We start from the raw sequence: 25,149 nt of genomic DNA on the forward strand, positions 1-25,149 counted from the left end.
ATTTACTTCTTCTTCTCGAATGATAAATTCACTCTCACGGACGTGACTTACGAAACAGATGCATGTTTCTGGTAACAAAATATTTTTTAAAATATGGCGCACACGTTTATCAATTTTTAATGAATTTACCGTCTCGATACAATTTTATTCGTTTAATCTATCGAGTCACATGTGTTATTCAAGAATATTTTATCGTCAGAACGCGATTAATTTTAATTTGCAAAGAGTATTAGGAATTGTCCAGGATCGAGAAAGTAACCAAGCCAACTCTTTCTCTCCCAATATATTTATTCAGTTTATTTATTCGTAACGACTTATACTTCTATGCTCCTCAAATATACAGTCTTATATCTGGCATGACTCGTACCGACAGGTATTTACAACAATTCTCACAAAACGTCACGTAACAACTTCATACATACCCTTTTTGTAAATATAACGTTTCTTTATAAATGACTTCTTTTATAGGATTCGCGTGCCCTCGTCGCGTCGACGTTTAAAACGTCCGCCATTCTCGAGGACGACGCGCACTCGACCACTTTCGTTTCCCCTTAAATTATTACGACACGCCTCGTCTTCGACTATCCCTGTAGAAAAAACTCTGTCTCTACGCGTGATTTCGCGTTAAGTGTACGGTTTGAAAAATACTTCCGCGTTACAGAAGCAATCTTACAAAAAAAGAGGAAATGAAACGAACAGAGAATATGTGTATTGTCCGAGAATGATGCATCCGGGAAGTTGCCTGGAACTGAAATCGGGCAAATTTCATTCGCGAGTAACAAATAAAAGCTTCGTGAGCTTTCGACCATAGCTTCGACTCGTCTGAATGTGGATTTAAAATATCCATGAAAGGACTTTAATTTACGAATGAAAGGTAAATGGAAGTTGGTCCGTGCATTCGTTATTCGCGAATAAAATTTCCCCAGCTCTTCCTGGAACCGAAACGAACCGAGTATACGAACGTTCCGTGAACCGAAATCGGAGAACTTGATCGACGATTTGTTCATGTTGGTTTTCGAAAACGATCATTTTACAAGACACAACGAACAACGCTATTATCGATTCCTTATCAGCTACCCTACATCTAGATAGTTTCACCTTTGTTCGGTGGAACGCGCCAATGCCTCGTTAAAGCACCTTTACGAATACTTTCTATTCCTCACAGGCTTTCCGAACCTACGATCCGGTTCACTGAATTTGGCCGCGCGTCAGCGGATGAACGTGACGGCGAATCCACGGCGATTCCTCGCCTTTTTGTCCCGTTTCCACGAAAATATCTCGCTCGAAGTCGCAGACAATGCGAACAATGGAAATATTCGCCCGGTGAAGTATGTTCGAACTAGTCGTTTTACGATTTAATTGCTCGCGAGTGAATCAGGCTGACCATTGTTTCTTCTAGCGAGTCATTTATTGCAGAGAGTGGTTTTAAAGGAGTGTCACAAAATTTACGGAGATATTCTACGTAAACAGACCAAAAAATTATATACCTGTAAAATAAAGATACTCATTTGAGACTGCACAAGCTATGCATTCTTGAGATACTTAGTTCTAGTCGAATTATAGCTTCAGACATATAAATCGAACTAGAATACGAAAACAGCATTTCTCTTATATAAAGGTTCGATAAACTGATATTGAGAGCACATATATCTGTTCGTGTTATGGAAAAGAGGGTCAGATAAAGTTGTTGGTAAAGTTTCTTTACATTCAGCTCAGTTCTTAGTCAATATCGAAGCTGCCTCGTGTATAATTTATTATTTCATTTAAAGTATCTCCGGAACAAGTAGCTTAAGCGCATCGAGGGTCAGAATTCCTTTCTGAGTTTCCAGATGTAGAACAAAATTTTGTGACGTCCCTTGAACGAAAATATAGAATTTATTTGGAAACGACACTCGATTACAAAAGTATTTTGAAACTTTATTTTTACGAGAGTATTATATTTAATACCATCGTTTTATTTTTTAAATCTGATACTATGGATTATGGATTATGGATTATCAAATATTTCTGAAATGTGTAAATCGTGTGTCATTTCATTTCAGTCATACTTATCAAGAATTTTATATCAATTTTGACACAGACGACAATATCGATTCCGTTTAACGCATTAAATAACAACGGTTTGGAACGAAAAATTTGAACATACGCACTGTACGAACATTTTCGTTGGTCACTGTGCCCCGTTCATGTACTATACGACGATTTCTTACGCGGGAGAGAAGGTACATCATTCAGACGAATGCAAAGTTGCTGCAGAAGCTTCGCGTGCAGGAATCTACGGTGTCCGATGTTTACGGGAACTGCATTTTTCAATATTTCTTCGCGGTGAATTGATAAGTTGCACAGAAGCCAGTGTAGATACGCAAAAAATCTCTCCTAGAAGTATGGTTGCGAATGTACTCGTCCACGTCGAGACAAGCGAGCAACAACTGTTCACGATTGCATAAACCATCCAAATATTGGCATTGAGAACAGAGCCACGTTAACACGGAGTAAAAGTAACAGTTGTTCCTGACATAACTCACGGTGGGTGAAGCGGCCACGAACGGCCATTTGTTTCAGAGAATCTTGAAACGTCGTTGCAATTTCATCGAAACTTGTCAGAGTGTGATATCAGAGGCACATTAACGCAGCTACTTCAGAAATTTTGTCGTCGTTTTCTTGTATTCCTCTACAGAACAAATGGACTGTCTCGAGCCTAAATGAAGTGTATAAAAATCTGCATGCATCGAGCGACGAATTGACGAATTTACCTGCCGCTGGGTAAAATGGACGTAATTGTTTACGAACGCCTGTTCTGCTATGCCAATGAAAATAAATTTCACAATATTTAGAGAGGCGACGTAATTTGTGATATAAACTAAGAGCTGGCTACGTCAATTTTAACGTTATTTTATTGGGGAAATTTGTTACCTCAACCAAGAATAATTGTGAATCTGGTATAGTTTTGTTCTCTTATTTTATTTGTAGATCACTAGTTAAAGTTGGCTAAAAAATATATAGCCTTCTTAAAATGGCATACATCGAATAATTTTCACGGTAAAATTAAGCACCGCCAGCCGCTTTGGTTCATATTAAGCATATTACACATTCCAACGACTTCTGGCATAGCTTTAGCAACGGAATTTTACTCTGGTATTTTATATATAAACCACCAAGTAATGCATACGTATAGCAAACAAAATTTTATCCTTGTCAAAATTACGTTAATGTTAACAAGTCGTATGCACCTTTAGCCTTGTCTGCCAGTAGTTGAGTATTATTGAATTTTGTCAATAAAATGTTAAATTTTGCACAGCCAGCTCTTCGTCTAGTGCCGTCTTGCCAACAATTGGCAAAGAAAAGTTCCAAGTTGTTTTAATATTCGGTGTACTCAGGATGCAGATTATCAATAAATTTCCAATGCGTTGAAACAATCCATCTCTACGTAAACGCGATGCTAAAACATGATAAACAATACGATACAGTTTCCTTAAAGTTCACGTGTCTTTAACGCACTCAAACGTACAAGTATTCGTAGTTAATCGTAATTGCTGCAAGTTTGTTTTCACGATCGTGTGACTCGTTCGATCGTCTCCGAACAGGAATGAAGAGAGATCTGCGAGAAGAACGACGTTCTTACGGATAAGCATAGCTCGGCTAAGCTCATATACGTGTAATGACGGCGATAACACGAGGATTATCATCTTATTAGAAACATCTAAAAATACTACTTTTATTTTATATAAAAAGATCTCGAGCGACTCTGAAGTTTTTTTAGTTTGTTAATATACAATTAACGTCTATAGTTATTTACAATTTGTTTGTCTGTCACTCCCCTTTCGTGTCCGTGACTCGTAATGGTGCACATTTTCCCCCTTCGAACGTTACAGACCTGCGCGACTAGGCTCCACGCAAAACGTACGGACAAATTAAGCTCTATCGCGAATCCTTTACGTAACAACTTCGATAATTTCATACAATCTCTCGCGGTAGAACAGTGTATCTCTTTGGTGGAAATTTCACGTTTGCCGCGGTCTCGCGATCAAGTGTCGTGATTTACGATCGCATGCGAGATCACTGTAGTAAAGCGAACCGCGGAATGGAAGGCATTTTGCAACGACTTGCTTTATTTTTTTTTTTCGTTTTTCTTTTTCTCTAGGCTTCGTGCGCGCATCGAGGCTACTTATCGCAATTTACTGAACAATCGAGACGTGATAACGAGATTTTCCTCGCGAGATTGGAGGGAGATTGAAGGCATCGCATTAGAAATTGCATGTATGCGTGTACGTTCCGCGCTGGATCTTTAAATGCTATTATTTCCGCAAGCAGTTTCTCTCTCTCTCTCTCGAGGGAGTTTTTCGAAGCCGTTTCAAGCAGAGCTCGTAAAAAACGTTCGTAATTAGTCAACGTTCATAGACTATAAACATTCGGAAAAACGGAGTTAATGATTAAAGCTAATGGGCGGGGGAGGGAAGTATGCGATACAGTACGTGAAATTTGCGTTCAACGTTAAATCTGTTGAGCGATGTTTGCGCCGTGACGTTTCAAAGTCTCGTTACATGCTGCCAAACACACAGTTTCTACCTTCGAATGTATCTCCCTTACGTTTTGCTTACGCTCGGTAACAAAATTTTGTTAACAATTCGACGTCTTTTCCTAACATCGTACCTCTCACGATCCTAATCGGAAACGATGATTTAGGCCCGCTTCGTTAATGCCGGAATCGCTGCTAGCGACTCCCTGCATCTCGATGAGCCGCTTATTTAACAGAACCCCTTCGAATGGGACAAAGAGGGTGAACCTGAAGCAGAACATTCTCGCAGTCTTAGACTATGACCTTTTCAATTGACCCGCGTCAGGATCTTTCGGCGAGTAGAGACCCAGCTTGAGCGTGAGCTCTTTGGGCTTTCTAGGAGCGTTTCTGATCGGAAACGGACTGAACTGCGATTTCGGGCTGATCAGCGTGTTGTAGTTATTCTCGATACCTTTGCTCGAGTGTCCGATGTTACCCAGACTCAGAGAGGACGTCTGATAACTGGATCCTCCTCTGTCGGGTAGTTCCGCGTAGCTGCCGACAGCTATCTTGCCAGGAAACTCCGGATGCGAGACTGGTCGTTTGGTCTCGTCGATCAGACCCGGGGACAGCTTCGAGGCGTAGTGGTTCGCGGCAGATGGAAAATGTTGATCGGTGAACTGACGACTAGGCGACAAAGGATGGTAGTCCAGACGCTTCGTCGGCAAATACGATCCTATGTCAGAGCCTGGATCTATCGAAGGTAACGCGCTCAAGTGCCTATCGTAATCTATGCCTGTTCCGTGGGAATACTCTTCAGGTGACAGTGGATTGTATTTGCGACGAAGAAGGTCCGAAGATTCGGTGGAATACTCTAAGAAAGCGGACCCAGTGGTGTCTAAATATCTCTTCTCCTTGGGTATGTACTTGGTGGGCGTCAGTGGCTCGCTGTTACCGTTGCTGTAATAAGGAGATTTCGAACTTGTTATTTGTCTGTTATCCGGCGGAAGAGACATGTAGTCGGTGCTAACTTCTCTGGCAGGATCGTCGTCATATCTCACGCGGAACTCCAGCGATTCCTTTGTCATCATCGGGCTCTTCAAGTGTAAATCGTAAGCGTTGATCGAGATCTCGGTTTTATGATTGTTGTACTCGAAACCGGGCTCTAAGATGGGTTTGTCGTAGGAGGCTGCCACGAAGGGGTTGGTCGACGCGTGCTTGGGCGACAATTTCGATTTGAAGTCGAAGGATTTGTAGGGATCGTAGGAGCTTTTCATAGGCGAGGTGTCGTACGGGACTGGTTTAGAAGAATATCTTAACGGTGATATGTCCTTGAACGGTGACGAGTTAGGGACGTAAGGGATCGAGGTCAGGTCTTTTTGAGGAAGATCGAGGGCCGAGTCTGGCAGCACTTGCGCTGAAGAGATCTTATCCAGTTTCTCCAGTTCCCTGTGGATGTCAATGTCGCTCTTGGGCGACGAGTCGTCGTCTCTGTATTTAGACACTGTGTAAGGTAACATTTTGTCAGTGTACTGGGAGAACTTGTCGACTGGAATCGTTGGTTCCTGCGTGGAGCCTAGGTCGCTTCTAGTCTCGATGGAATCGTTCGACGACTGATACGAGAACACGTTCGTAGAGATGCTGGACAACTCGAGTCCATCAATTTCGCTGACGTTCTGACTGTATCCTTTGTCCAGAGTCGCGATACTCACTGGAGAACGTTCCTCGTAATTTGATAATAGTTTCGACAGTTCTTCGTTTATCTTGCGATCTATCAGAGCCTCTCTGGTGTCCAAGTACTCGTGAGATATGATTTCGTCCACGGCGAAGTGGTCTATTTGCTCCGTCTCGTCGATCAGCGAGAGCTTCGACAGTTCCTCGTTGATTTTCGCGTCGAACTCGGACACGCTGGTGGCGGTCATGTTGTCAAAGTCTTTAAAATTGATCCTAGCCAGTTCCTCGTTGATCTCGTGCTCGTTCAGTCCCATCTTCTCCAATATCGGGCTAAAGATTTTCGAAATCTCCTCGTTTATGGGACTTATAGTGATCTCTTTCGATATCTCCTCAAGATCCGGCAAACGTTTCTTCGCCTGACACGCGAGAATTTTCTGAAGTATAGCGGAATTCTCCTGAATGATCTTCAACGCTCTGTCGCTGTTTCTGCGACCGTTGTTGCTCTTCTTCCGAGGCTTCACTTTCGTCCACACGCCCAACTTCGATTCCCTACCGTCGTCGGAGTCGCTGTTGTTTTGGCTACGAGCCACGGTTTTCAATATACTGTCGCTGTTCTCGTCGATATGAATTTTCGGATGAATACCGTAAGACTTTCTGCCCTCTCCGGTCACGTTTATGTCTGGTACCTCCAGACGACTTTTGGAAAAGTTGCTCGCGGAATTGCTAAAAGTGTCCTGTCTCCTGGCCTCCAGGTTCTTCAGATCCTCCCAGATGTAGCTGCTCTTCTTTGTCAGCATCCCGGAATCCGAGGATCCATCGTTCGCCTTGGCCTCCAAGTGCTTTATATCCTCCAGAATGTCGCTAGATCTTTTCTTAGCGACGGAAGTGCTGAACTCGTCCGTAGAAACAGACGATTTTAGGTCGAATCTTCTACTTTCCAGGCTGCTGGAGCTTCTCTCCAACACTTTCGATCGGTCTCTGTGCCGGTAATTGTAAGTCAAGTAATGCTTGTCTAATTTTTCCTGTGGCAAAGAGGGTACCACGTCCTTCTCCGACAGAGGATCGTCCGCGCTGTCGTCGAGAATATCTTTGTCCTTACGATAATAGTCGCTACTAGCCGATTGGTAGAAGTCGTCACCGTTTTTCCTTTCAGTCAGGATCGAGCTCGCGTCTTCTTTCTTCGCGTTAAAATCTCGATTAACGTAGCTGTCGCTCTTCAGAGTGACGCTACTCGCGTCTTTGGCGTCGGACGACTTCAACGAGGATTCGAACTTCGACTGGTAGCCCAAATACTTGTTCGACTCCTTCGAGCTGGACGACTTTTGTTCCGGCGACGTCTCTGTACTGTCCAAGCTGGACCTTCGACGGGACACGCTGTACGGAGACGGAGTCTTTTGATTGGGATTCGAGATCGGGTAAAATGGCGACGTAGCGGTGCTCATGTCGATCGACGAGCCAGACACGTCGTCCTGGCCCCGTCTATTGTAATTCGAGGTATATTTTATGGAGTTGGCACTTATTGGCGATTGAAGGTCCGAACTGAACGACCTCTCGGAAGACTTTAGTTTACTCGGGCTGCACGAGTCGCTGGAGCTACTGATCACCAATTTCGGGCTCGTCTCCGACTTGATCCTCAGCGAATCCGTGCTAATGGGAGTCGACGAACCAGACTTCTCGTACGTCTTCTTCGTGTCCGTCTTGATGCTGTCTTTCGTGATGTCAGAGTCTATGGAACAGAAGACCAGAGTCTTCGAGTCGGAACTGACCGAGGAACATACCGATTTGTCCATCAAAATGTCTCGCGAGTCGGATCTGACCGGCGACCTTGGACTCACTGTTAAACTGGAAGGCTTAGAGTCGGGCCCCATAGTCTCGCCGGAGCTGGCAGATTTATTACTATCAGGTGTCTTCGGACTCTTCTTCAAATCTGAATATATCTTCGTTTGCACTCTGTCGCCGAAATACGTTTTCTCCAACGATATTTCGGTATTCTTACCAGCGTCACTCAATCCCACGATACTGTTAGTTCTGTGTATAGTCGGTGTCACTTGACTCAACTTCTGATCAACCGTTATTGGCGAAATTGGAAGATGACCGACGTACGTTTTGCAGTAAGATTTTAGGTCGGTGTTCGTCGTAGGCGAAACATCGCTAAGCAAACTATCTATTTTCGAACTGTCGTACGTCTTCGTGTCCAAGGAACCTCTGCTAGAAAAATCATAAGACGTCTTGTAACGGTCCTCGTTCTCCGTTCCCAAATCGTAGGTAGTCCTATCTGCGATTTTATCGAATTTCGTGTCTAATGTTCTCGAGTAATCTGGAAATACAGGCGAGCTCTCCAATCGAACAATCGCGGAAGCTGTATCCTCGATTTTGTCTTTCAGATTCGTCGCGACATCCTCGCGGGACGTATCCTCGATTTCATTGGTAGTAGTTTTTGGTTTGTGTGTTTCGTGCACCAACACTTCCTCTTCCTTCACAGTAATCTTGTTGCTACTGAAATTCAGGTAATCGAACTCGTCTAAAACCAAAGACTTCTTGACACTATCCACGGTCGACGCGTAATCTACGGTAAAATCTGATACAGATTTATCTTTTTCCAACGGAGACGTTATTGCCAACGAGTCGTTCTCTTTGCTCAGTGTACTGAATGTTTGAGGAACCATCGAATTATTGTCATCCTCTGCCGATAGCCGTCGTATCTGATCGGTGATTTTGGCGATCGATATGTCGCTCAAATTTTCCTCCGGTGGGTTCAAGTCCTGCGAAATTTCGATATTAATCGGCTCGCTTTTGTCGTCGGGCAACACACGATCGAGCGTGGTGTCTGGTAACGGAGAACTTCCGACTCGAGAATTCTTCTCCTCGTCCGTAGCCATGGCGTAGGACTCGGATGCTGACGTTAGGTCTTCGCTGTCAACGTCACTGAGACGATCGGGTTCGTCGCACAATTCCGTCGACGTGCTGTCGCTGTCGCTGTCGCCATTGCTGCGCTTTGGAGACGCTAGGTCAGTTTCTGTGGGTTGCAACGGTACTAGGGTGGTTTCCGGTACATCTACGACAAATGGGAGAGCTAATCAATGAAAACATATTCTACATATTCTTCGCCAAAATACGCGTTGTTTACATTTTGAAACATTAACATTTTTACATTTAAAAACATTAAAAAAACTAGTGAAGAACGGAGATCTTGGGAACAATAACCACAAAATTTATGCAGGGTGTTCGGCCATCCCTGGGAAAAATTTTAATGGGGGATTCTAGAGGCCAAAATAAGATGAAAATCAAGAATACTAATTTGTTGATGGAGGCTTCGTTAAAAAGTTATTAACAATTAAATTCAAAAATTTCAAATCGTTCTGGAAAAATTATTTTCGGTTGTGGGGGTCAATTACAATCATTTTTTATGAATACACATGTCTTCGAAATCCTATCCACTTTCGAGAAAAAAAATCGAATATGTGCCTAAATTTTTCGATGAAAAAAAAAATTTTCATATCGTTCTAAAAAAATTATTTTTAATTGTAGGGGTCAATTACAATCATTTTTGGTGAATAGACATACCCCCGAAATCTTGTGCATTTTCAAGAAAAAAATTCAGTACGAGCGGAACTTTAAACGTTAATAACTTTTTAACGAAGCCTCCATCAACAAATTGGTATCCTTGATTTTCGTCTTATTTTGGCCTTTAGAACCCCCCATTAAAATTTTTCCCAGGGGTGGCCGAACACCCTGCATAAATTTTGTGGTTATTGTTCCCAAGATCTCCGTTCTTCACTGGTTTTTTACCAGGTCGGTATTTCTGTTCGTGGTACACCAATTTCCACAAGGTACATAGTCTATCTTGTACCCCGGCTGTGGTAATACGTATTTAGGATCAAGTTGAGAACCAAGGCTCTGAAGTTCTGCTGCTATGGTAAAACAGTTACAGTGTCCGTCATACTAACAGATGATAATCATGAAAATGATGTGTACCAACAGTAGATAAAATTGAATAATATTCATCATCGATCGATAGATCTTTCTTACCAACTGTCAATTCATATTTTATTAACCTATACAAGGCAATATTTATGATGCATTTTGCAGAAAATATCTCTAAGTGATTGTAGGAGTGATAAGGTTTAATCCAGGTAATAAATTAATATGTTAAACTACATTTGTGTTTCAACATATAAATCCATAATGCAAAAATTTGAATATACTCTTCGAATAAGTTTGAAATAAATATAAATTTAAAATGTGTAATAGGTTGATTGGAAATCGTAGTATACCTGGTGAAATTGCAGATTTTTGCTTCGGTTTCTTCGTGTCCTTCCAATGGAGCGTGACGCCTTGTCTGTCCTTTCGACTCTGGCTTAGAGGTGTAGGTCGTGTCTTAGCCAATGTAGTTCCAGGAGGTAGACTCAGGGATCGATTCTTCCCGCTCACGAGTGCATTTTTGCCCACTAAAAGATGATTCATGGCCTGAGAAGTAGGAGGTGGTACCATGGTCTGCCTTGCACATGCGGCTGCGTCAAGAAAGAATTTATGCATTTTTGCACTCATTCTATTCCAAGCAAGCAAATATATTTTCACAATCCTTATTCTAGCTCCTCGACTCCTAAGGAATACAAAGATTTACTATTTGGCGAAGCTTTAGCGTCGTTGCCATTATTCCTGAAGTAAATGCTTTTAAGCCATTCGAGAAACACGATACGCTGTACTTTCGAGCTTAGCAAATACGTTCTACCGTATTATTACAATCAGCATTTACCGGAAAGTATAATGTGCGTCTGGTGTTGACGTTCTCGTAGTTTGGCGTACTGTTGTTTCAAAATACTAATGTCCAAAGCGAGACGTTCTCGGTCGCTGCTGGGCGCCATGGCCTGTAGCACGCCAATCGTTTGCGGTATACGATCTACAAGCATGTCTTCCGTGACGCGAATGAATACATGTAATATCGCGAACAACGTCAATAATACATCGATAATAAATTTTCGAATGTCTACCTTTCTTCAGCCGTTGCGCCATGTTGATCATCGCGGCAGCCACGGCCAGCCTTTCCTGTTCCTCCGTGTCGCTATCGTCGTCGTCGCTGAGTTTCCTTGCCCACGGTGTGATATTGTATCTGTGCTTTTCTCTCAAATTCTTCACGCCATGCAAAGGTTCCATACTGACTATATTCTATAGCAATAACGCGTACATAAATGTTTTTTTTTTAGCACAAATTCGCTAAGCGCATCAACTGGTATTTATCTTTATGTCAGACTCCGACAAACCTGTATGAGATTGTTCGTGTCCGTAAATTCCACCATCTCTCTCGTCAGGACTCCCATTATGCTATAAAACTCGTCGGCTGATGTCACGGTCATGATACGGCTGAAGCAAGATACGACGTTACTGCAAAACAAATCGAAGCAACCTACGAGTCTCTAAGCTCGTCCACTTACTCCGAAAGTCCTTCCCAAATGGTCAAAGCGGTTCTCAGGAGGATCTCGTCTCCCTCGAGAAATATCAAATCCCAGACACGGAGGACCGCCTCTTGAGGTAAACAGTGACAGAAGAGAGTAAGGAACCATTGCATCGTGAACACATTCGTCAAAGGTGGCTCGTAACTGCTGCCTAAACAGGGCCAAAAGTTGATTCAATTCGTTGGAACTGAAAATTATTAGGTCGAGTCATGGAATTCAGTAGCTTCGACGTTTATACTCGGCAGTATTGTCCTAGAATGTATGGAAGGCATACTGCAGTGTTACTATTCACGACGCCAAATTAACTGGTCGCTCAAAGCTATTCTCCCGGGCTGAATGTTGTCGGAAACTATGCACGTCGTTGTTTCTTGTGTCTCATTGTTGCTATGACGCTAAAGACCTTTGGCGTATAGTACTGCGGTTTAACAATCTTCTGTTATATTATTGTTAACAGAATCTACGTCTTTTCTTCCTTTTTAAATAGTAGAGTATAACAAGCGCGAAGAACACAATGTCTCGTTTAAATTTGGCGCCGCGCATAACTAGCTATGGCGGAGTGGACGGGACAATCGACTTGGCTGGAGAGGGTACTTTACTTTTAGAGTCTCAGGGTCTTACAGTTGGGTATTCAAAGTATTTATAATTTCATGGTTGTCAAATATCGTTAAGATTGACTTTATTTTTCTTATTGTTTGCTTGTTGCGTTTGTTTCGTCAAAATGGAGTCCATGAAAATAGAGATACACACGACGTACATATTTTATTCTGTCGCTACTTTCATAACCGCTGTCCAAGGTTCCAAGCTATCAGCCAAGGCAGTCAGAGAGGTAGTATTTCTCTCCAGAGGCCAATTGGCTGGAACTCTCCCAAGTCAATTTTTTCGTGAACTCCTCTATACCTAACTAGGCCTTAAATACGCAACGCCGTGATGTATGCGTTCGTCCGAAAAATCTATAACGTTGCCGAGCTTAGCGTAGGAGTAGTGCTACTTGTCCACTTGAGAATTTCACTCGCGACGCGAGGAAACTATATCCTTCTAAAATTCTTTGTTTAATTAGCAAATTAATAACAGAATTAGAGGGAGAAAGGAGGATTTATCAGTTATCGAACAAAATGTGTGCTTAATAATTTGCTTCGGATACCTACGGAGGACGGAATCAGGGCAATCAATTGCACGTCTCTGTGAAAACGATCAATCTTCGTGTCTCCATATAGACACGTGCACGCTCATTTTATCGTAGCAGAAAAATTCGCAAATATTTTACGTTATAAATATTAATTTGATCTAATGCAACCGTTCTCGAGTGGACAAAGTAGCATAGTTTCGTAGGGATTGTGGAATAGTGACCTGTGGCCTTGTCCTTCGCGTCGTTCTGTAGCACTTTGAGGTGTTTCGAGAGCTTGGGCAGCCTGGCGCGTAGAAGATCGCGAAACACTGCCATGTCTACGGAGAGGCCGCGCAGATTGTCCGCGAAATATCCCTCGGGCAGGACACCTTCTATCAAGTAGATCATCACCTTCACCGCGGCGGCCTCCGCGCGATCCATAACTTGCAGAACGAGAGCGGCCAGTACGTTCAGGCCTTGGCAATAGCCGACGGACTTGTTCCATCGGGCGAAGCCAAGCAGAACCCGCCGAAGCACCGCCTGATTGTCTCTGCCAGCTGCGCCGCAAAATAGACTGCAGCCTGTCCTGTGTAAATCCTGAAAGGGCCAGCAACGATATCGGATTTTGCCTCGGTTAGCTCGCTTGAATTACGATCTACGAACGTGGTAAACGGTTAGGCACGACGACGACGGGTTCAACCGACTCAACGCGTTCGTTAAAGGTCGCTTCTTCGTTGAGTGTACGCGCGCGCGCGCGAGCGGAGGCTCGATCTAATTGGAAGGCTCATCGGCGACACTTAATTGCCTGGCGTCGAAGTGATTAATGATTCAAATTTAATTGCGCGTAATTATACACCGAACGAAGACCGTTCAACTAGCGATATCGCCGTGGATCGTGGGACACAATTGCGTCACCTGGATCATTTTTGCAACCGGGTTATTACACAAGACGAGGTATTAACTTTTAATCGAGTTTATTAGGCACACGAAAGCACGTCGGAGCCTTTTTTCTCTCTAATTGCACGGAACATTCGTAACGAGTCTTTTGAGACTAGGGAATCATTCGAATAACTTGGAATTAAAATCCGGATAAATTAGGGGCGCGACTCTTGGGTGGCAGGGTTGGCTTTACAGTCTGAGGGAAGCGAGAGAGAAAATTTTTTATGTATTATCTTTGGAGTATTACAACTCGAGAGATGTTTGTACCGTTTTAAATATTTCTTTTTATTAAATTTCTGAAATATGTTATTTGAATTTTGACGATCTTTTAGAGTTTTGCAAGCATTTAATTCGGTCATAGTGGCGAAGTAAAAATTGGAGTGGAACGTATGCAAAATTTGTGAGGTCCCTGATGCTCGCGAAAAACTATTGTGAAAGGGATGTACGTTTTACAGTCTTACTTTAACGATTTGTATACCGAGCTCTTCATCGTCAGGATTGCTCCACTCGTTGAAGCAGACCTTTTCAGCCTGCTTCCAATCCACGCCGCGCTGCTCCAGATGACGTTCTGCCAGCGTCAGCCATAACTGCGAAATATTTCCAAATGAGGATGGTCACTTAACATTTAAAACGGGCAACAATTTCCTTCGCTACCCACCTCTTTTCGAAATTTCGATGGTATCCCTCCCTGCAACCTGGCAACCATTTTCATCGCGTCCAGCCATTGTACGAAACCGCTTTCTCCTGGCTGCGGCGTCAGGCTAAATCTCATTTTCGTGTCCTCGGCTGGAAATTTCACAAATTGATAAGCCGTCTCAAGTTAATGTTCCAACGTACAAAATATAATTAAATGATTCGACAAGATCAGTTATGGGCAAAATTCTTATCTGAACGCAAGTTTCAATTAACTAGTAAATATTCGAGGCAAGTTACACGAGCTCTTCTCCTTAGCGAACTAGTTTATTCAAAGCTCTCAAAGCTTCGAGGAGGCACGTCTGTTTCGTAACTGCAAACGAAACATAACGGACAACATGCAGGTTGAAAACTGTTAAGAGCCAAGAAAAAAATTGTTCGTGGACACTAAACGCAACAGGAGTATTTAATTGTGTTTGCTGAAAACTTCATTTCACGAAATGTCAGAGAGTAAAACTGAGAAGAGATCGTAAATAGCAAAAGCGACACTCGTTAAACGCCTGCAGTCGTTTCAGGTTGCGTTAAACAAACGGAAACATTAGAAACGTTACTGCGTATAAATTCGATCGAAACGTCGAAGTTTTAAAGTCAACTGTTTTACTTAATGACGCATCGGACGCGTGACAAAAGTGCACGAGTTTAAACGAAACCAAATGCCACAATGTTCACCGAACCTAAAGCTTGTTAATACGTTTATCTTGGATACAGGTTTACATTAGTATGCATCGTGAGTCATCGGATGAGCTGTTTAACAAATGACTCTAGAAAATATTGTTTGGCCAGGCATACGCTATTAGTTAATTTTGTTTTAAAAATGTAATCAGACTTTTTTGCATGTCAGTTTCTGAGTAATTCATCAAACACTAAGAATATAAAACGACGAAGCGTATAATAAATGAACGGGTTCTCAAATTATATTTTAAATTTCCTCGCTCTACTTTTGTTTCGAGATCTGGGTGATTACTAATTTGAAAAGAAGAAAATATTAACTGATTAAAATGGTAATGTCCGTTTCTCGGCAGAGCACGGCCAGTTGCAGTTAGACCGGTGCACAATTATCATGCAATTTCTTTTCAAACAGTCGGCATTCAGCTGTAATTTGGCCGTATACTGCGAGTTCATTATCCACGGTACTATTTCGCATTAGCGAGCTGAAGCGCACCCTTGTCCCGTCATAAATTTTACAACTCTACCGGAATAACGTAAACTCACAACCCCCTTTTATCGAAGTGCATTACAAATACAACGTAAATTGGTATCCATTATCCTTTTGTTGTCGGAGGATACGCTTCGCGAATTCCCTATCTTCGGTTACCAGCATTGGTAACTTAATCTTCTTTCTAGTATCGCGATTCCGTTCGAACGAGCTCCGTTTAATGGAGCTTTATTCGATTCGAAAGAAAGTATCGATGCATTGACGAATGCATGTCAATTCTTTTTGTTTTAAATCTCGATTCAAAATTATTCCAGTTCCAGAAATTCAAGTTTGAAAATATACGGGTTCATGTATAATAATGTTCATTAAAAGAAGCGTTAAAAGAAGTATTCACACGTTGAACAACACACGACATTCATGTAGATTATAAAGCCTCTTTTATGTCTTTTGACATGGACATACAACGTTTGTGCAGAGAAAATAGTGAATTAGAGACATACAGCAAACAAATATATTCATTATAACATATTTACACATAAAAACGTAAATGTAACTAAAAGTAGACGTACCATATGTATGCTATAAGCCATGGACAAACTCGTTTTCAAAAAGAAAAATAGTATAAGCTACTTTAGTCTCCATTATGAAATAATAATTCAGAGTTTCTGTTGACCAACAGCTTACATTTTTAAGATGAAGTTCGTATATTAAATTTAAATTAGTGCCCTCAACTACAAATGGCAGTGTACTTGCATCTTTCTTATCGTTAAGAGTCATCAGCGTTAAGGGCCTCTGAATGAATCTACTCTTAACTCAAGGCCTCCAGTAATTTATGAACGCAAACAAGACTTCGACCAAAAATAAGTCGCAAACTTGGAATAAAATTCATTTTCTGAGAGATCGATTTTATAGATTCTTCCGGCACACATCCCCTTGATTAAGTTTCGATTGTATAGGTCTCGGTATAGACCACTGTTATTGTTCGTTATTTATTTATGGATACGAATAAGGTCGAGAGATATAAACTTCTATAGCAAACTTCCTTGTAATACTTTCTTACTCGATTGAAGTAGAACCGCTGGCGAAGTTAATACACTTCGACTTTTTGATTATTCAGGCTACGACTGTTTTTCCACTGCAGAAAACGTTTGATAAAGTAAACGCATTTAACAGAATAAAACACACAAACTTAATCTTTTATTAAAATAATGAACAATGTCGACGATCAATTATTTCGTGCAATCGACACGAGTCATGCACGGGGGGAAAAAATTAATAACTTCGTTGCTCCATGGAGATGATCAAACATCACATCGAAACGTACATAAAAATTTAATGATCGCTGATATATAAGATATTCAGCTCGAAGAAAACACAAAACTGTTTTTGTTCGTAAAGTGAGAAACAATGGTCACAGATAGATGATTTCGTGCAAATCGAAAGAAAATTCAAGGACGTTCCGTACCGCATGCAGGCTACGTTCCACGTGCAATGCGGGTGTAAAAGAAATGTTCACCTTCCAGTTCTTCGTACTTGGAGGCAGAGCTGGCAGCGTACGCGGCTCCTGACGCGAAGTTTTTGAGGGAGTTGAAAAATCCGCTCATTCTCCAATTAGGAACGCCACTCTTTCTTCTTCATCGTCACTTTCACCTCTCCTGCCTCTTGTTGTACTGCGTGCAGCCGCCTTTCAACCGTTTTCGTGATTCATCATCCGTCGCCGTTGCGTTCATTTTCTCGAAATCGTGCTCGACCGTGGCGCGTTGCGGAGCTTCTTTCGTGCGAGGCGCATTTTTATCGCGTGTCTGAAATCCCGATCGCTACGTTGATCGACGGAACGTAAGTCGCGAATGTTCGTTTAAAAAATGAGAACGTTACGTGGACGCACGCTCTGGCAACACGAAAAGCGTCGCTGTCTCGTTGACAACATCGACCCAAAAATCCAGTGATCAGAAGTAAACTTTCATTATATTAAACTTTGATCATTGAACTTTTCGTCAAAGCTTCTTTATACCTTCATTCATTCATTTTCAATAGTATTGTTTATTCTCACATAGGTATTATAAATTTCTTTTTAAGGAAAGTTCAGAATATAAGTCCATTTAGTTTTCCATTTGAACTTAATTCAATAAGGCTATTAGTTCAGATCTCAGACAACTTTTTCAAAGAGTGGCGAACGTTTAATTATGTCGGAAGAAAATTCACCAAAGTTTGGTAAAGAAGCTTATTAACAGCACCAAAGAAGAAACGTTACAATTCATTAACCGTAACGGAGTAGTATATTTAATATCAAAAAATTGTTTTTCAAAGGGATCTTAACACAATATTACAAAAGAAAAAATCCAATGTTATACATTAGTTCCTTTGATAGATAAATTCTTCTGAAGTATGTTAAAAACATTTGCATACATGTGAGGTAAAAACTCTCGACTATACACCAGTAAAACGTATAATTATTAAAAATTTGCTCTTTGTTGAAGGTAAAAGTAATTTACTCGGACATAATGAAGTTCCTTTTCGAATATCAGAATAAAATTTTGCGGTAATGTATAAAATGCATCGTTGCTAGCAATTAAGGGTAAAACGCGGAATATTTTGAAGAGTACTCGTAACCAGAACCGTAACGTTAAATTTAAATTAATTAAAATTTAAATATAGTGATTAATTTTAATTACTACATTACCAATACATTATAAATACTGTGCAGTCTCTTTGAATATTTAGAGGATTGCAAAGAAACTGTTCCAAATATAAGTGTTTTCGTCCCCAAGTATTTCCATCTTGCAAGACGGATGGTATCTGGCTCGAGAAATAGTTCGAAAATGATTCGTTAACTCTATCTTCGCTCGAGTCGTGCACGTCTCTAGCACCAACGATCGCATTGTTGCGATGCCGAGTAATTTGTAACAGATGCTTCGTCTCGGAGGCGACAATGATGGTATTAAATTGTTCACGGCGCAATGGACCGGCTCCTTTTGAGGTATTAATTTCTCAAGCACGAGGCGCGCACTTACGATATTAAAGAGCTCGTTCCAGGTTTTTAGCAACAAACGAGACCATCCTCGCTGCACTTTTTCTTAACCGTGTCTGTGCAGACGTACCACCTGTTACGAGGCACGTAATGTGGAGGTGGTGCAGCGTACGCGGTCGATTTCGTTAAGAAATCCGCGCTCGCGAATTAATCGATCGGTTATCGGCGGCTCAATTGAAAGCGCGTGACGCACGAAGCGTAACGCATACATTGCAAAACTCTCGACCGCCGAGCAGAAAATTTGCAAATAAATTTATTCAAACTAAACACACATTTGCATTAAATTTAAAATCTATCGGTTGAAAAACGAATTTAAATTTTTTCAGAAGTCGTTCGCAAAGTCAACCCTTAACTACAGTCGCAAAGATTTGAAAATAGAACACCTCGACGTTCGTTAAAAATTATATTGTACTATTACACAAACCGATGCACGGAACGAAACTGTTAATTTTGTCTGTTGCTGTAGAACCGTAATTAAGAATTAAAAAAATGTTTCGTTGAAAGGGGGATGCGATGGATTGTAGAACGTCGGTTAACGAGGATACTAAAAGCGCAGATCGCGATTAAGAAATATATAGTCAAAATGCTTGCATATGGTTGCTAGCCTCTCCACAGTGGCGAGCACGGATACACAACACGGTTAACGCACACACTCTCAAACTCGTATCGCATCGTTAACTCGAAAGAAACCATTAATGCCAGCCGAGTCAGCACCGAACGTTTTGATTTATCTAATCCTATTCGTGGGGAGCATTGATTTCTCAAGTCCTGCCCTAGGTATATCTCGGTGCAGAATACTCCGCTGCAAAATAGAACGTCCCGAGCGGAAAGAGGACTAGGACCCGAGTATCGTCGAGGTTTTTATCGAAGCTTTGCACAGAGTTTACATCCCTCGCGCTAGAACGAGAAATTAATTCGACGAAACGTCGATGTTCCCTGAATCGGGGCCGAGGAGGCTATCAAAACACATCCCTTACGGACGATGTCTTACCATTTTCAGTGTCGTGAAACCGTAACGGACGCCGTGTCCAGAGGAAACCCGCACTTTGGACTACGCATCTGCCGTCATCTCGGCGTGCACACGGTTCTCGAAGACACGCCAGAAGCACATCCCCGGGGTGCAGTCCCTGCGACGGTGACGCGTACACGGTTCACACGTTCGTCTCCATGCACACGTACACAGAGACGTAAACGCGAGTCGATCGAACCACCGAGAAAAAGACTGACCCTCGAGCGCTCTTTTTCGCGTATCTCGCCAGCTGTCGGAGGGTCGCGATGCAAGACGACCCTTCCTCGAGAAGAGGCACGTCGAATCAGCTGAACGACCACTGTACACCGACGGACGTAGAGACGTGGTGCGCGCGTGCGTCCACCGTGACAATAACGTCGGACAGTGGCGAGTATGGGAGGGGTAGTTGTCTCGGGGAACCCTGCAATAGGCACTGAAGCCGTTCCACGAACCGTCGCCTTCAGCGACCTTAGCGATCCGTACGTTCACGGCATGGCGCCTGCGCGAACGCCCACGCCGCGCACCACCCCACTGAGAGGAATTTGTATCCGTGGGGTGCTCGTGTGCGCCGTCTTCGCGGTGTCCGACAGGAACACCGCGGCTGCTCCGCAGGGGTGGCTCCGATCCAGTTGTTAGCTTTTTTACACGCGACCGCGGCTCTCGTTCCTTCCTGGTGCAATTTGCATTGTACCGCAGACATCGAGGGGGGACGCTTTTTTGTCAACGGGTGTCTGGGCGAAACCGGTGCTTTCCACCCCTTGGCTTTTACGCCCTCTCAAGGTGAACGAACTCTCGGCTGCTGGACTGTTTTCAAAATTTTTCCTTGTTATTGAATTCTGAATCTTCTACGTTTTGATCTCACATTTCTGGGAGACGAGATCTATTCGAATGGGGGTCTTAATTTGTAGGTGGATAAATATAAAATGTGGAGCGTTACTGTAGAATCACCCTTACTTTTAAGTGTTTCGGGGTTTTGAATAGGAAAGTTTAAATTAATGGAAATATTATTATATGCGTACAGAGTCATGAATGTAATCTCATTTATTTAAATTACAATTTATTTTCGCTGGTTTTTTTTAACGGTAGCTTTTACTTTTGTAGGGGACATAGATACGTTCGTACCACGTACGCAAGAGATTTTATCGTGCCGTCATCGCGGTGCAGCAGTCGATTTTAATCCGCGTTCACAACAAAGCCGCGTACTATGGATCGATGAACTTATCGACTCGGTCCCTTTATGGGTCAGTCGGAAATGTCGTCAGAGTCAGTAGCAACACGGCAGAGACTAAGGCCATCAGATACATTCGCGGATATAGCGTGTATCCGCGTACCCTTCCCATCAAACGCGAATCCCAAACAATTCGAATCGCCCAAAAAATAATAACGAATCGGTGTCTGTTCATTTTTTATTCGTTATCCGGACAAGAATTTTACCCATTTCTGGCTCCTTGCATTATTCGTTCGAGCAACGAATTATTTAACCGTGGAAAGACTTATGAGCTCTCGACTCTAGATAACTTGTAACATGATCTACGTTCAGTGAGCATCAATCATCTTACTAGCTGGGAAATTATTATGCCACGAGTACACGAAGGCCGCTCGATACGTAAATAGTCAACCCTGAAAAGAATGTTCACTTCGGTCAAGATCGTGACCCTAACTATGCAAATTCTCACATTGGATATTTTTCGTATATCTCAGACGCCTGAAGTTTCACGCGTTTGTTGGAAGTTCGAGACATTATATCTTCTTTGGCATTAAAGCTTCTAACAAATACAATTGCTCAGTGATACTGTCAATCCGTGGTATAATAGAATTGGAGCTTTCAGCTGTTCTCTGTATTCAAACGTTCAATTCTATTAACTATACATGGCTATTTCTACCTTGCTACAGCTGTTTCTATGCTTTGCATGTTCGTACGCTTGCAGTGTCTAGTTATTATCACATTAGTATAAGTCTGTAATTTTTGTAGAATTCTCGAGAGCTCGAAAAACGATAGTTATCCATTTGTGCTCTGATTCAAGCATGTTTCGATCAGTTATTGAGACAGTAGAATGTTGCACATAATTATTCTTGATTTTTAAATGCTCACGAGTATTCGATAAATGGTATTTACAGATAGGATTCGACGAGAGCTTGTTCGTAACTACTAGTAGAATTCTGTTTCTGTAAGCATTTGAATTCTATTATAATAGAGGCTGGAAAATTAATCTTTCATTTTACATTTCGTGGGCGTCCCCAGAAATTACCCGTCAATAACATCAAAAGTCGTTCGAGGGTAAGATGGTCGAAGACAATAGAACGAAAGGAATCATGAATACGTAAATATTTTCTCAAAATAAATACACGAGAACGCGAGAAGGACGATATGGTTTAATGTTCTTCTGATTAGAACCAACGATAAACGACACTGGGACGTTATCGTTCGCGTGGTGGCGGAAATAATTAAGAATTCTGACAAGAGATCGACGATACGTTTCGCTGTTATTGATGATGGCGATTAGAGGAACGACGAGAATAAAAATCCCGCGTTGTCGACGTTTTTCCATCTTGCAGGATTCGATCTCAAAGAACGGAAATCCAGTTGAATATTGATTAACGACGAGGATAGGCTATTCGTTTGTGGATAGAATTACCTTTTTCGCTGTCAACAGAGTCAAATTGCATATCTGCGATCGAGCAGAGAAACGCGACCCTCTTTGCCAGGATGCGCGGGAATCCGATCCAATTCGTTTCAATATATTCTAGGAGGAATTTGCGTGATCGCTTATTTTCAGATTCCGAGCGCAGCTGACGGCTAGGGTGTTCGCATTTCAATGGACAATGATCAGCACGACTATTTTCTATGGGAATGACACCGTGAATACAGACTACCTCCAGTTTGAAACTCTTATCCTCCAATATTCTATTTTCGCGTACGTCATATGCTTGTATCGCTGAACTCATATATTGCTTTATTGGAATATAAGTCTCACTTGTCTTGATTTTCTTTTAGATTTATTTCCATTATCCTATCTCTGCTAGACTTGTTTATCAGCGAGTTTTTGTAACGTTTCCTCGTAATTTTCAGTCTGTCACGTCCATTCGAAGGACCATTCATGTTCATTTGTTTCTTGTTGGAGTAGGTATTTGGTCATTAAACAAGACAGAGGCAACTTTATTGGAAGAGAACATTCGAGAACATTTTGTTTTCTTACAGTGTTTCTTCAATTTTTATTCATTATTCGATATTGCCATTCAAATAAAAATTGTTGCAATTAAATTATCTACGAATGCCAATTTTAGATCTTACAGTTCCAAGAGAGTCCGATTATAAATCCTGTCGGTTAGCTCGTAACAATAACAAATAATATACTAGTTTTTCCTTTGAGAAGGAAGCAAGGGACGTCTTCATTCATCGTTTGTGTCCCTATAAAATTTTATAATAGTATAAATCAAGATTTTGCGACCACGACGATATCTATAAATATACCGCATTGACGAGCTACAAGATATTTTGACGCCCACGAGCTAGAGACAGGCGACGAACAGTAACGTGCGAAGTATATAGCTACTTTTCTCTTTTTATAAATTTATTTATACTCGCAGCTTTCATTCATGCTTCTACTCTATTCTTGTTTCTCTCGTCTGTAAGCTAGAAGCAGAAACGTGTAAGTTTATAAAAGTCAGGCGACACCTTCTCAATAAATCTATATATTCTTTGTTACATTTCAAAACTACTGACATTTTATGTAAACACGACAGTTTATGTTTTATTCCCGAATAAAGAATACAGATTTTAGATTCATTCGTTAGTCAAAGAGTCGTTCGAGAAAATGTCTAACAAACAAACTGTACTCGTTAGAATATTTGTTTTGAAAGCGACGGACAAACTACACTCTTACGCAGCCACGTATCCATTCTAAATGTAGATCATAAATAAATAAGTATGCGAGTGCGAACGTTGTGTACGAGTATTCTATTCATATCTAGCACGTACTGAAATATTAAGTAACCGATGTTACGCAAACCAGGGGACTTGACGATAATCGATGTAATCATCAACGCATAATCTGCTCAGATGTATTCAGCAGATACGCTCATTTCGCGAGACCGTGTTTTTGTCGCCCTTGTAAGCACATCGGGGTAATGGCCCGGAAACAGTTACTTAATATTTTGAACGCTCCAGCGAACTATTGAAGCACTACGCCGGAGAGCTGAGTTTAGAAACGTTTGAAAAATTGCGCGGGGTCGATAAGTTTCTGGTGTTAAAGATGAAAAATTACCCTGAAAATATCCTTTTCGCTTCGAGCGAACGAACGCTTCGAAAAGACTAGCGTAAAGAAAATGAAACGCACGAGGAGGAAAAAAAAATCCATCGGCCGACGAACGATTTATAGACATTTTAACCTTTTTAACTTGGTTTGAAATACGCCACAAATTCAGTCGCCGAACAATAAGAAACAGCGACGTCTTCCATTCCTATCTATCGACAATCGCTGTTTCGTTTTGCTCTTATTAAGTCACTTAAAATTGTCGCGTTTGGATTTAAACATAGATTGTAACGCCAATTAAAATAACGAAGGGAGGTTATATTAGGGAGAAGAATTAATATTAAAAAGATCGTTTGAAGTAATTTTGCAATTTTCTTGCGGGGATGCGATATTTAAGTACACTTTTAGAGTGGTTAATGGTTTTATTATGAAGGTGACGCAGAAATAACTGCGGATTTTAAATACTTTGCTATTTGGTTATTTTTAAACCGCTTATCGATACGAGGCATGTTAATTCGTTGTTGGAAAACTCTTTCTGCGCTAATTACAAAAGTATACTATGCATTTCTTTGCATTTGCATTGTTCGTTTCAAATCGAAGTTAGTCTTTAGAGTCTTTTCTCCATCGGATTATCACCTATTTTGAGCCGGAGATGATTCATCAACGATGACTGTATCAAACGCGAATGCGAGTAGCTTCTTGCATCCAAAGAGGCCTGGTCTTGCAGAGGAATGCAATCGCAAAAAGAGAAAATCGTAGCTCGTCATGCTTGAGACTACGTTTCGTTGTAGTTATTTAGTAAATTAAAATTTTGAAATGCAGGTTACTTTTTGGGGTTCTGTCTTTTGTTTTAAACGAATGAATAGACTTGGCCTAGAATAAATAAATTTTTCAAGAAGTATTTACGACTTATAACGAACAGTATAACGTGATACAAGGCAATTGGCAAATAGTAGAGTAATTTTCGAAGACGTAAAGCAACAAACTTGGGAAGTATCGCGCGTCGTTGGTACACGTCATTCTCCCGTTGCACGCGATGCGTCGAGTTCATCGCGCTAAGTGCAGCAGACCCTCCGTTAGTCCCGAAGTTGACGAAGACCGAGGAAAGTTCCGCATTTCCGTTTCGCAGGCGCGACGTCATTAAAACTTTATCAATGACGGCATGTCTAGGCGGTCCTGGGCGCGCGTATCGCAACGCATGCGTGTTCCGCTCGGTACGCGCGCGGCAAAGTCTAATTATTGATCAGCGCGTCCCGGCACGTGAAAAGGGGGGCCTTCTTTTTGTTTTCCGGAAGTGTCGATGACGACACACACGTTCCGTGTGTTTGTTATGCCGATACCGTG

At 41.8% G+C, this 25,149-nt stretch overlaps 2 protein-coding genes across 8 annotated transcripts in view; both read right to left on the reverse strand.

Moving 5' to 3' along the window:
- LOC143340460 (uncharacterized) overlaps window positions 1-25,149 on the reverse strand; it is a 641,167-nt gene that overhangs the window by 247,510 nt on the left and 368,508 nt on the right. The window lies entirely within an intron of this gene.
- LOC143352118 (uncharacterized) overlaps window positions 281-25,149 on the reverse strand; it is a 31,498-nt gene continuing 6,629 nt past the window's right edge. For 2 of the 6 annotated variants that reach the window (XM_076784388.1, XM_076784387.1), the window contains 9 exons: window positions 14,325-14,452; window positions 14,128-14,253; window positions 12,970-13,324; window positions 11,602-11,773; window positions 11,431-11,530; window positions 11,161-11,335; window positions 10,926-11,081; window positions 10,444-10,680; window positions 281-9,224 (listed from right to left, as the gene is read on the reverse strand). In XM_076784388.1, coding sequence (XP_076640503.1) covers window positions 4,813-9,224; window positions 10,444-10,680; window positions 10,926-11,081; window positions 11,161-11,335; window positions 11,431-11,530; window positions 11,602-11,773; window positions 12,970-13,324; window positions 14,128-14,253; window positions 14,325-14,452 — 5,861 coding nt within the window. In that variant the 3' untranslated portion in view covers window positions 281-4,812. Of the gene's footprint in view, window positions 9,225-10,443; window positions 10,681-10,925; window positions 11,082-11,160; window positions 11,336-11,430; window positions 11,531-11,601; window positions 11,774-12,969; window positions 13,325-14,127; window positions 14,254-14,324; window positions 14,453-17,031; window positions 17,318-19,534; window positions 19,962-25,149 lie in introns of those variants that run through there. The other 4 variants (XM_076784391.1, XM_076784392.1, XM_076784389.1 and 1 more) reach the window with 4 other exon arrangements.

Source organism: Colletes latitarsis, chromosome 3 (genome assembly GCF_051014445.1).
Source record: "Colletes latitarsis isolate SP2378_abdomen chromosome 3, iyColLati1, whole genome shotgun sequence".
Taxonomy (NCBI): Eukaryota; Metazoa; Arthropoda; class Insecta; order Hymenoptera; family Colletidae; genus Colletes; species Colletes latitarsis.